This window comes from Glycine max, chromosome 14 (genome assembly GCF_000004515.6).
Source record: "Glycine max cultivar Williams 82 chromosome 14, Glycine_max_v4.0, whole genome shotgun sequence".
Lineage (NCBI taxonomy): Eukaryota > Viridiplantae > Streptophyta > Magnoliopsida > Fabales > Fabaceae > Glycine > Glycine max.
Genome location: NC_038250.2, coordinates 1277527 through 1291310, shown reverse-complemented (window position 1 = coordinate 1291310; position 13784 = coordinate 1277527). Strand labels below are relative to the sequence as shown.

The 13784-nt window shown below is 34.7% G+C and overlaps 1 protein-coding gene across 1 annotated transcript; it reads right to left on the bottom strand.

Moving 5' to 3' along the window:
- Positions 1-4443: 4443 nt before the first annotated feature.
- Positions 4444-13334, bottom strand: LOC100783208 (uncharacterized). Its single transcript, XM_041009185.1, has 7 exons — positions 12114-13334; positions 11143-11527; positions 9130-10517; positions 8790-8903; positions 8313-8467; positions 5704-5804; positions 4444-4812 (listed from the first exon to the last, which is right to left on the bottom strand). The coding sequence occupies exons 1-6, from the start codon at positions 12513-12515 to the stop codon at positions 5756-5758; spliced, it is 2493 nt and encodes an 830-aa protein (XP_040865119.1). The 5' UTR covers positions 12516-13334; the 3' UTR covers positions 4444-4812; positions 5704-5755.
- Between the last annotated feature and the right edge of the window lie 450 nt (positions 13335-13784).

The following is a 13784-nucleotide window of genomic DNA, read 5'->3' as shown; positions in this document are numbered from 1 at the left end:
TAGTCCTTACTCTACATCATTTATTTTGTTTTAGTTTCTACATGGAAAAAATACTAACACAGTTATAACGTTCATCAACGTTAGATATTACTTTGTAAATAATTTTTCATATGAATATCAATATATAAATTTTTTTCATATAGAGATTAAAACAAATAATGTCAAATACAAGAACTATATTTATAATTTATTTTTTTCGCATTCATTCTTTTTATTCAAAATCTATTTAGATTAGTGGATTAGGAATTATCACTACTCATATTTTTGGTGAAACCAAAATAATTACGTTTGTGTAGGCTACCTTTAGTTACTTAATAAGGTCATTCAACCAAAGAGAATGGGAGACTTTTAGCCCTAAGAGAGATGTCAACGACACGGTGGGATGGTCAAAAGTAAGTTAGTTGTTCCTTTTGCATATATGCTTGTGCAACGGTTCTTTGCCAAGTTTTTCTTGTGTGTGGCCCTTCTGGTTCAAAACATCAGATTTGGACTTTTGAGATAGGTGGATGCATGAGGCCTTATAATAAAGTAGAATAAAAGTTTTAATGAGAATGCTTACTCGTGGTTTGATGTTAATTTGTGCTTTGTTACTAGCTTAAGATCTTTTCTCCCAACAGGGTGGTTGTATAATTTTACTCACACATACATTATTTTAGTTCAAAACCAATACGGTTAGTGGTTAATCACCTATTAACTAGCTAGAACCACAACTTGATCTAAAATTATGACCAAAATCTTCTGGCTTCCTTTTGTCCACTATGAATTTCATTATTTTTGTCTACTACCACTACGAAAGATAAAAGGAGAAAACATGTTACGTAGAAAAGCACATGCTTGGAGAACTTTTGAGGTCCAAATCCAATGAGTTATATATATATATATATATATATATATCAAACACTTCCTTAGTATTTATTTTTTCTCTTCATCTCTCCTTTAATATTACATCATATAACCTATTATATTCATACTGGTACTTCCCTCTCTATTTCTCTTTAGATGTCTTAAAGACTTAGGTTACTATAAATAATTTTTCAAATCCAACAGAATAGCTTGTGTGCTTTTGATCTTGCGTACTAGTAGCTCTGAGAATTTATCATATAATTACATTAAATTGGTCCTTTAAAATATGTATACGTGGCATATTAATTTAATAATTTATTCTTGTAATGTCACATAGTTATGATCATTTTTTGAAGCGGTTTTAATTTGTATACGTGGAGTATTCTCTTTTTTATTACATCCCACGACTTCTTCTTTTTCACCTCTCTCTTATATGTAAAAAAAAAATAAAAAATTGTGGAATTTTGATTGAGAAATGATAAATCTGTAAAACAAATCTTACAACCAAAAGAAAAAAGTGAGAAAGAAAAAAAATTGAAATATAATATATGATATGGTAAAGAGATAAAAACATAAAAATAATGTATAAATTGTTGTAAAAACTTTTATACATATATCATATCTCATTTTAATTTGACAAATAATTAATCAATCTAAAAGAAAAAATAATTATATTAAGATACATAAAAGTGTGTTAAACATAACTTTTTTATGTCTTTTTATAATATTTACCATAAATATTTTTTAAATTTTTTAACCAATATTCTAATAACAATATCATCTTGATTTATAAATGACACTTGTCTTTCCTGTATATTCTCTATCTAGCCTATAGGCATCTAGCTTTATGCCCATGCAAATTCTAAAGGAACACTAATCTAAAATATATTGATCTGTAACTCTAGAAAGGAACAACGACCCCAGAATTATTCAACGATAGCAGTTATTGGTATCAAACTTTTCAGGCAAAATATACACTATAAGAGCGGGTTGTCTCGACAAAGAAGAGCGTAAAATATGTTTTTGTTTTCACAAAAGGACATTTATTAGGTACATAGGAGTATATACTAGGCTTTGCCTATATATTATCTCTACATATCTACATTTATTGCATTGATTTTTCTATATCAAGCAAGACTTCTTGCCATGCTGATTGGCTAACAACGTAGAATTTCATCTCCAATGAAGGGATCGAGTCTAAACTTAGAAGAATTGCCAGAATTGAGGTAAGCATCCACATGCCTATCAGTTATATAAAATTGATAGGCTATTTACAACACAGTGTATAATTAAGTTCATATTATGACGAAGTTAATTAATTTGAAGTTCTTCGTATATATGGTTGGATGAACCATCCATGATATAGGGCCCGGCATGGTATCTCGAATTCAATGATATTGGGAAAGAAGGAGATGTACATGAAATTCAGGACTTGCAACTTTTCTGCTAAACATACATATATCTCGGTTCTAACTTAATCAAGGAGTAAATCTCGAGTTAAATTCGAGGGGAAATTTTTTTTGTCTACGATGATAGTCCCACTTGACTCGATCTAGATTAATCATACTCCTATGTATATCTAATTAATTTTAGACCCAAAAAATAAAAATGGTAACAAACACGATGCTGCAAATGGTTTATCTTTTCCAATGTAAGCTTTAGTCAACGTCTTGATATCACGAAGCTACTTCAATTCCTTTGTCTCTATTTTCGTTAAGGCGTTAATTATTTGTCTATACTAACAAACTTAGGCCACCAAATACGCATCAATAAATGGAGATAGGGTAATGCTACTTATAGGGATCGATAAAAGAAAATACTGTACTACTAACAACGCATTTTTAGAGTAGTAGATCAATTTTTTGTTTTAGTTAAAAAAATTATATGAAAAACTAGTGTCATATTTTTCTCTTGATAAACATTAAATAGGCGGAACCCTATTAAAATTCATGAAAATCAAGCGAGAGATAAACACAATATTTTCAGATATATGAAAATTTAATACGAGAATCAGTCTATTAACCCCACCCCACACACCCACATTTTATACTGTACTATTTATAATAGCAAATGAATCCCATGAAGAGATCTTTGTTGGGCCTTGTGAATCAAACCTCAGCACAAAGAATATGGCCCAACACCCCCCTGTTTGATCTTCGCATCCCCCACCTTTTCATCATTGTTTTATCATGACGACGGTCATCTCAATTATCAAGGTTAAAGAACATCCAATCTTAGTCAAAATAAACAATTTATGACTTCAGATGATCAGTGTTAAAACCATCCAAAATGAACAATTTATGACATCAGTCTTTCATTCGAAAAACTAATTCTGGAGCTGAGCTAGATTTTTTATTTTATTTAAGAAAGTATAAAAGTATTACTGTAAAAAGATGAAGCGACTGATAAAACAATGTTTAATACTATTAGTATTTAGTAGTCGTACTGTCAAGTTGTACAAAAACACCCTGTCGCGTTACACACAACTAGTTTTTTTTTTTTTTTACCTGTGTGATGCATGAGATATACAAAAGGTTTGAATATCTTTATTTTGCAAGTTTATCAATGAATTATTGGACAATTTTTACTAAAACTACATTTGAAATATGAAAATCATAACAGGATCAATATATCAAGCGTATTATCTAACCTGAACTATTCACTAATGTAATTTGTCTAATTATGAAAATAGGCTAGATAATTGTCAAGAAAATTTTTACCTGAATTTTATTTTTTGTCTAACTAACACCTAAATTTTATTTTAAATATTAGTCTTTATTTAATAGAAATGAACAATTGAGTAATATTTACTAAGAATATATTTGAAGTATGTAAAACCACAATAAAATTAATACATGTTAAAATTGAAGTGTAATATTTAATTCATGTTATTCATCCAGTATAATTTGTGTGAGTATAAAAATAGGCATCTACAATTGCCAAAGAAAGTGACAAAATTTAAAATAAAAAATATTTCTAATATAACAACGAGATAAACAAAGCCTGTCAGTATGTTTATTTGAAAGAAAAAAAAAATAGTATCTGATGTTTCCAATCTTATCCAAAATGAAAATTTTAAGACATGTCTTTCATTCGAAAAACTAATTCTAGAGCAGATTTAGAATTTTTTTTATTGAGAAAATTTAAGAGTATTACTATACAAAGATGAAGTGACTGATGAAACAATGTTTAATAGTATTAGTATTTAGTAGTCGTACCGTCTAGTCGTACAAAAACTCCCTGTTGCATTACACACAATACAAAGTGCAAACGAAATGAATCTCGAGATCGACCCACTGCAAGAGAGTTTTTGCACGACTAATGATGGACGCGAAGTTAGCAGGATTCAAATTCTTAACCCAAAATTCAGCATTAAGAAAATAGTTTCATGTTTGAAAAGAGAAGTGAATATACTTGACTCAATCAATATCATTTTATTATTAAGTGGACGATTTGAACATATTTTATTAAAACACCTGCCGTAAACAAACCATGACCCAATACTAAAGCTCAGCCAGCAGAATCTAGAAACACCTAGGCGATAGCTAGAAAAATAATCACGGGTCGCCAAATTGATAACGAAATTGCCAAGGTTATGCATTTTAGAAGAAATGGCTTTTGTACAAATGAAGTATCTTACAATTCAGCAAACTAAGGGAACTACACTGATCTAATTCAAAGATAATAATGTAATTATTGGGCCTAAAGAGCCTAATGCCCAAAAAAGAATTATACAGAATGAATATCTATCGGAAAAAAAAAAAACTACCAAAGCGAAAGCTAAACTAAGCAGTCCACAGACTCAGCTACATATTTTACATCAAAAGCAATTTATGCTGAAATGATAGAACATTCTTGTACGAGGAGGCAATGTTGCTGCAATGTGCCTTATAATGGGTCTCAAGTGAATCTTAATGCATGCTCAATTACCCATACAATAAATATCCTGTTCGAAACCCCACCAAATACCTGTATCCAAACAGAAGCACATCAAAGATCAACACAGGAACTGGGACGGAGAGAATCAAGACCCACCAAATACCGCTTTTAACATCCCTTCATATATGTCTTCAAAATTATTAAGGATTAAGTGTGGATGCATCATATTTTAGGCAAAAAAAGGCAGCCAGATATTAAAAAACTGCATCGTCCAAGTTTATCTATAACACCAAAATGTTATGCATTTTTCAATTTACCTAGTTAACTATTGTTTCAGGCTTTATAAATGAAAAGAAGGAAATATATAAATGAAAAGTAGATTCACAACTTAATGTCCATGATGCTAAAATGCCTACAATAAATTAATCAAGTGGGCTCATGTTTATTGCTTCCTCTATATTCATCTGTTCTTGCTCGGTTCCAAGCTAGAATTCACTTCTGTTCAATTCAGGTATCTTCTCTTAAAAAATATCTTCAATGTTAAGTTCAAAACCTTTAAGACAGTAGTAGGCTAATTTCTGTTTGAAACGACTTGAAAGTCCTATTTGTTTTTTTTTTATCAGCTGAAAGTCCTATTTGTTAGTTATGATTGTTAATTTGTTGTCCCAAATTTCCAATTATTTTTCCCTTGTTCCAATTTAATTGCTTTATCATGGATAAGAAGAATGTGATTATCACATTATCATGTTTGGATTCTATGAATTTTATTATTATTTTTGAAATAGTAGAAACTAGCAGGTTTACAAGTCAAAGCTTCAGAAATAAATTCAACCCAAATTCAGGAATATAAACCCCAACCCAATGTTCCCACGATTTTACTAAGGCACACAAGTGATCTAAGGGGATAGAAATATTCAGTAGATACATTGGGGTATAAAAAAGTTTCAGCCGACAATTTGGACAGGTAGGTCAAATACTCACCACAAAAATTGCGCCATGTAGGAATCACAAAACATATACGTCCAAGACATAATCAACTGATTACAGGTTGAAATAACTTCTTGAATTCGTCATAAAACCACCTGCAAAACAAGTCAAATCACTTGAGACACCTCAAAACAAAAAGAAGAGAAGAAAAATTGAAAAGGCCAAAATATTAACTCTGATTTTATTCAGATTTTGTCCAGTTTGATTAATAATAGTGTGGATATACCAGTAGATTATAATAGCTACACTGGTAGTCGGATAGTGAAGGTAAGAACCTTTAAACAATGAATTCAATATTTGATTTCAAAACCAGTAGAGTTAAGCATCTAAAACACAAAATGATGCAAGAAACAGCAATGAAATAGAATAGCATTTATTTGCATTCCAAGCTTATGAAATAACTTCATCAGAACATAAATAAATAGACTAGCAAAGCCACATATTTCCTAAAACTTGGACTAACTGAATGCCAAATATTGGGTTAGCCCATATGTATCTCTTTTTGTCAATGGCCAGTTAAAGTAAAGTACTCAGATTAGACTCATGGATTATGTTGGTCTTGTTAGCCCTGTAATGTTTTCCGAGATGAGTAGGTTAACCAATGTTGTTATCAAAAGAGGCCGTTACCAAGGTAATTAATAGTGTGCAATAGGAGCAGAATGGCCACTGGGCATTACAGCCACATCCAGTGTTGTTAAATAGCCACTACAGCAGCGCTATAGTGCTATTGCGTTATGGAATTCCTTGGATCCACAATCATGACTTCATCCACTATTGCGGCTGCTATGGGCGTTGTGGTTGAGGCATGAACCCTGCATCCTCTTGTCATCTTCGGCAAGTCTCCAGCCAATTTAAGTTTTGAATTTATAATATGTCAATTTTAGGCATTTTTTTACTTGCATACAACTTATTTTTATGCATATATCTTAATTCAACTGCTATGTGACTTTTGTTATTTGCCTGTGACACTATCTGCTATATGATATAGCAGATTATTAGCTTTCCGCCATTTTCTGCAATCCACAATTGATAACACTGGCCACATTGTTGTATGGCATTTTTGGGGTCACAGCCAAATCTCAACATTTTCAGACATAATCACAGCACGATTGTTATGGGCTTCAAAAACCCAATTTTGCCCCTGCAGTAGTTTCGTTTAGGAGGAGGGTGGGTTAAGGGTGAAAAGGACATTTACTCAGGTCATGCATAAAACAAAAACAAAAAAACTACCCCCCAGCAGCAACGCACCAACACCCTCCTCTTTCTTTCTCTTGTCAAAAGACATCCTCTTCTCTTGCCCACCCACCCACACCAGAGATGACCTTTTCTCCGGGCGACTGCCATAACAGTGCAGGCTGCTCTTCTTTCTTCCCCACATTCCACCTGTTTCCAAGGTAATTAATATGACACCATAGCACCTCAGAGCAGCCGCTGGGCCCCACAGCCACATCCTTGCATGGCATTTTGGGGGTCAAAGCTGTCACAACCAAATTGCAAGCTTTTCACGTGCAATCACAGCACAATTGTGATGTGTTTCAAAACCCACTTTTGCCCCCTGCAGTAGTGTTGTTTTGGGGTGCAAATGGCACTTACCCTAGTCATACATAAAACTAACACCCCACCCCCCCCCCCCCCCCCCAAAAAAAATAAAAATCAGCCGACAGGACCCCACCACCCCCTCCCTTCTTCCAAAGAGTAGAATTTTTTCTTCCCCCCCCCCCCCCCCCCAAACCCTCACTCAGCAGGGACAACTCTTCTCAGGTGACTGCAAGTACAGTTCAGCCTGCTATTCTTTCTTTGCAATTTCATTTCAGTCTTTGGCTTCCAGAATGTGCTATCCCACCCACTATGGCGTATCTGGGGTTGGTCGCTAGGTTGATTACAAGGGTTTGCATGAGAATGAAGGGAGTTTGCTTCATCATATACATGAAAGTCCTTGTTTGTGATTGTCTGCCAGGTTAAATTGACAATTAAGCTTTCTTGTATTCATTCTTTTCCAGGTAAGGTAATTATCTCAAAATTACGAAGTTTTTCCATTTTTCCCTTTTGAACCAAAATTTCATCAAATTGAAATCAAAATAGAAAAACATGACATATTCTTAATGCTCAGTCATATTGGCAAGCAGCATGAAAATGTGTTTCAATTTCCAATTTTCCACCACCAATTGACAAGCCTAAACGATAATTAAAAGCATTTTATCTCCCTTTTCATACTCAGCTATTTGTTTCATTTCCCTGTTTTCTATCATTTTCTACCAAGAATACCATGCGATAAATTATAATCATATTTTCTACTTGATGGCTGCATTACAAATACGAAAATTGTATAAAACTTCGTACCCCATTGCCCAGAGGCTCTTCGCTATGCGAAGGTATGGGGGAGGGATATTGTACGCAGCCTTACCCTTGCATATGCAAAGAGGCTGTTTCCGGATTCGAACCCATGACCAACAAGTCACCAAGGCACAACTTTACCGCTGCACCAGGGCTCGCCCTCAAATACGAAAATTGTATAAAACTATAAATTGAATGAAACAGGCACAAAGAAAAACAAAACGAAATAAAAACTCTCTAGAATGATGGATGAATATAAAGAAACAAACCTGCAAAGGAAAATGGGCTGCACTTTAGAAGTTTCCTCAATTCCTAACTGACATCGCATGTCATTTTCTTGTTTAAATTTATCAGATGGGAGGACTTCACATGGCCCTCGAATAGAGTTAGCCATTTCAGTTCTATCACCATTAGATTCATAAACCTTCAACAAAGAAAACATATAAGAAAATATCCATATGCAATATATGGTTCTGAATGGTGAGCATGTCCAAGATGTGGAGCATTATCATTTGATTGGAATATCAAACAAAATAGAAATTAACTGTATAGATTACAAGTTCAAACCAATAAACAGTTTATGGAGTATAAGTGCATGTAAGCCAATCTAGCTTTAGATAAAAACTGATAGTTAACATACCAATGACAAACTTCCACACTTGCATGAATGCATTTATATCCATCTAATAAAAAAGACACATTTATTTATAATTTTATATATAAAGCTGTATGTATAAAAAAAATACCTCGTTGACTTCAGATATACACGGATGACCAATATTCCCTGGCAAATCATCAGGAAAGTAGCAGTTTGTCACCTTAACCCACTTTAACCCAGTTTTGCAATCTTCCCACATAGACTGAAAATAAAAATGGAATAAATCCCTATGTTAAAGTTCTATAAATTTATAAAAATAACAATCCACACAAGGGTTCAAATCAATCAAAACAAAACAGAAGCAATTAAGTACACCAAAAACAACTTTTTTGGTATTCATATCTACTTCACAATTTTTCAGATAAAGTTCTACAGGTATGACATAATCAACTGCTAGACTATAGTGGAAAGCATGATGATTTGCTTGCCTGGAGTTTAGAAGGAGTTAGTTTCCCATGGCTGGTGGGGAAAAGAGCATGACCCTGCAGCCTATATGTTACTCCATCAATACAACAAGATTGGTAATACTTTTTCTCATCTACTAGTTGTACTACATCACCAATCCATTCTACTGCATGTGAACTATCTGAAGATAATGCAGAGTGCTGTGTACCGTCAGTATTAGTTCCAGAAGTTCCAACAAAATTTGCAAGTGCAGCATCTTGGTCATCAAGCTTAATATCATAAGTTAAACTTTTTCCTCCATGAAATTCCTTCTGTTTATTATTCATAATATTATGGTCGACATGTTTATCTGATGATACTTCAGGATTGTCTTGTGACATTGTATGTTCAACTTGAAAATCTTGTGATGATTGCAAATCTTCACACTTAGCTGGCTCAGATAATTTAGGAAGAGACTCAGATTCCAAAGTCTCTTTACCAGTCAAAACCTTAGAATTTATTTGTTGAACAGAATTTTTACCTAGCAAGCAAGGGGAAGGACTAGAAGCTGCACTAAGAGATTTCATAGAGTTGTTTGGATCAGGCTTCTTATCAATAGCTTCAATGGTGGATGAAATGTTAGTCCCTTGCATATCTTTGGTATCTGGTATCCTTGATTCAGATGACAGCTCAACATTGTGATTGCCACCGCAAACAGTTTGAACAGAGCTCCCATTTGTTGCTAACGTTTGTGGGATGACCTTTGGATCTATGTTCTCTACTTTCTTCTCAGAACAAGGTAGAATGCCACCTGTATTAGAAGGCAATTTTGGTGGTGTGTTCGAGGATCTCATCACACGACCATATTTTGGAGGCAAAGGCTTTCCACCACTTAAACTCAAGCACCTCATACAGTGCCAATCAACTCTATTATGAATTCCTCTCAAGACTGATGGCTGCAGGCACTTCAAGTGAAATCCCTTTTCACAAGCATCACAGAGAAGTACAGTATCAACCTCATTGACACTGAGCTCACACATCTGACAAGTGAAAGCCTTATTCATATAGTCCCTTGATGGAGGAGTCCACGTGGGATGGACAGGAAGCTTTGGTTGTAACACTTTCTGGACAATCTTAGCAATGTCAGTGTGACTAGGAATCAAAGGAGGCTGAACAATGTTTGTGGCCTGCAATGGCTGGTGCACACTAGGTAAAGTTCCAGGGGCTGTTTGAGTGATAAATGGTTTAAAGCTCGGGTCTGTTGTTATTTGTGGTCCTGCCCTTGATACAGTTATGTCAGGTGTTCCTTCAACCTTGACAGAGTTCTGAACAGGCACCTTGTTTTCTGATGCACTTCTAGCTAATGAAGCAGCTTGACTCTGTATAGACCATGTTGGAGCATTCACCAAAGGTTGGTTTGCTGATGAATTTGCTACAGTTAAAAAGTTCTAACATTCAGTTGCCAGTTCCAATTTCATGACTAAAATGTCATTAAGATACACTCATACACATTATAAAGATACAATAGAGGATAGACTACCACCTTTAGCTGGAAAAAAAAACACGAGAAGAAAATGCCAATAGATATTTAAAACCTTAATGCCAGCTTTCCATGACAGTTACATACAAATAATAGAGATTGAAGGAGAAAAAAGACAAATGAAGGTAGTTTAATTCCAGACTCTTTAAAGACAAGGAAAAGGGAACAACATCTGCTAGGAGATTATATCCATTCAATAACCTCACAATAGACCAATTCACCTAGATATACACCAATTCAGTCAACTTTCAAAGTTCATCATGCATCACTCCATGGTTAACATTAAAGAAACTCCTGTAAGTATTCATCCATAAAATTACAGCACTTTATTCTGAACATTCACTTAATGTTATGTGTTTTATTGCTTCACAGTAAAATAAAATTCATGTCAATGTGTTCAATTCACATTCCATCATTCAATGTAAACATATTGCACTGTAAATCATTCATCAATCGCAAATGTAACTACAGCAATCCTTGGAAGTTGGATCCAGTGAGGAGCTTCAGAGGACAATACCTTGGACTTGCAGCATGTAAGGAGACCCATTTGATCCTCCATCAACTTTGAACTGTGGGTGTTCAACTTTAGGCAATGCTAAAGAAGATGCATTTCTCCCCAAGTGACTGCCAGGCATCACACCAGAAACCACTGGTGGTCTTACTTCATTGCTGATCACTTGATACTGCAATGCTGCAGAAGATCCCACAGAAACATGGGCAGGAATAGACACTATGGCACCCATAGAAGGGATTGATGGGTGGCTTGATTTATCAGAAGGAAAAATTCGAACATGTGATGGCACACGATTGTCAACTGGTCCAACAATGTTTGTTTGCAAGGGCTGAGAGGTGTGAGTTGTAGAAGGTGTAGAAGGTGCAGAAATTTTCTTTGCTTCTTCCATCTGGGAACCAAAATGATAGTAAATAAAGAGAAAATAAAGGAGAAAAAACTAACCAAAGGAAATGGCATAGCATCCTTCTTAGCATTACATGCATATTGGTATACAATAATCTGGCCAAAGATTCCTTTTTCCTCCATAAAAAAAAATACAAAACAATTGCATAAGAATCAGGTGAATTTCGTAGTGCTAGGAACACTACATTCTTAGTGTGTGTTTGGTAATGCGTTGACAACACACATTACCCTCGTTTTCAGGTCAATATTGAGGGAAAAAAAATTGTAGAAGCCACATGTCGTTGCTTCTAAATTACACGTGCGGGATGCATATCCAAACACACTGCTATCCTCATTTGCCTAACTCGGACACATTCACAACAATCAAGATAGACATAATAGTATTCCTTAAGCACCTATCATAACAAATAATTCAAAACAACCAATACACATTTTAACTTGAGCAGTTCCGCTTAATGAGATGATATTTCTTTTAATTCTACATATATGCTCACTAAATAACAAAATGAGTAAGTCAAAAGCATGGGGAGTGTTAATTGAGCAGAGAGAGCGAGAGAGAGAGGGTTGGTTACCTTCCACTTAGCATGGGAATACCTCTCGGCAATGGACATCTTGGGAGTTCGAAACCCTAATCTCTGGTCCTTGAGCTTGAAGTTCAATCCGAGATCCTCAATGACGGTGCCAATAGCTTCCCTGGTGACAATATCCTTCGGAGCCAAACCCTCGCAGAGGCTGGCGAGCTTGGCGCGAGCCTCCCTCATGAGCTCGACCTCGGCGTCGGAGGGCTTTCTCCCCGCGCGCACCGTGGCCATGGTGGAGAGAACCAGCACAATCTCCGCCACTCTCTTGAATTCAGCGCCTTGGTCGAATTTAGGTTTCTTGGCGCAGCGCTCGTCGGAGTCCCCGTTCTGAAGCGGCGGAGGCTGCTGCTGCTGCTCCATCTCCGGATGGGGATCGGAGACGGCCTCCTCCATGGAAGGGGAAACCCTAGAGAGAGAGAGAGAGAGAGAGAGAGAGGGAAAGGAAAAGAAAGAGGTTTGAATTGAAAGGGTTAATTAAAATTTTGGCGGGTAAGTGTGTGTGTTTGAGAAATGAGATGGAAGAAGGTGAGTGTAAGTAATTAGGTGCTGGGATGGGTTAATAGTAGTGAGTTGAAAGAAATAGAACGAGTTGAGTTGAGTTCGGATGGCTGACCAGAGCGATCCCTAGCGAGAAAGAGAGAGAGAGACGCCCACAGAATACAAAAATAAAGGGGCTTTTGGCTAATTACCTATATTTTAACTCCTACCCACCCAACTCGTAACGCGACTCACCGAGTTTCCACTTTCCAGATCACCATTTAATTAGCATCTTATTTCGTATAGGTTAAATGTATAAATTATATTTAGATTTATATAACAAATAATTTAAATTCAGATATAATTTTTTTTACCAATAGTAATTTAATTTGAAAATTATTAAAATTTAATTCAGATAAATTGAAATAAAAGAAAGCAAATTGAAATAAATAAAAAAGATCTATTTATTTGTGATTTTTCTTGTCCATTCATGTAAAATACTCTAGCCGATGATAAGTTAAAAATACTCTACGTAAAAACAATGAAATTACTTAGATAAACATCAAGTTCAAGATATTTGATTAATGTCAAGTTGAAATTACTTCAAGTTAAAATTATTTTCATTGAAGTCGAGTTAAAGATATTTCATATAAGACCATGATAAAGTTACTATAGTTCATGCACTCAATGTTTATTTTTTATTTTTTTATCAAATATCTCCATATAATCTAGCATTTTTCTAAAAAAAAATCAATCTCTAATTAGTAGGCAAAAGAGATATCCTTAATGCACTTCAAAAAAAGTTGGTTAAAGATGAAATTAAAATTTATTCGTATATTCTTTGGAGAATTTGAGACCTAAAATTCTTATTGGTTTGAGATTGCATATAACATAACTCAAAAGTAAAGTTTTGGAGTTCTAAGCCAACAGACTTGGATATCAAAGATAATCCAGAGCAAACAATGGCATCACACATGCTAAGACACCTAATCTACGATGCCATACAAAATATGAAATCGTAAATATAAAGTGTATGCTAAGATGCATTTCTTATTAAGCTGGAACAAGATTGTTTTCTGTAAATATACATGTGGTCTATAAAAGAAAAATGTATCTATGCTCCAACACACTGTTATTATAGTTGTTTCGCTCATTGGATAGTAGTGAAGAAATAAATGTTTCTAT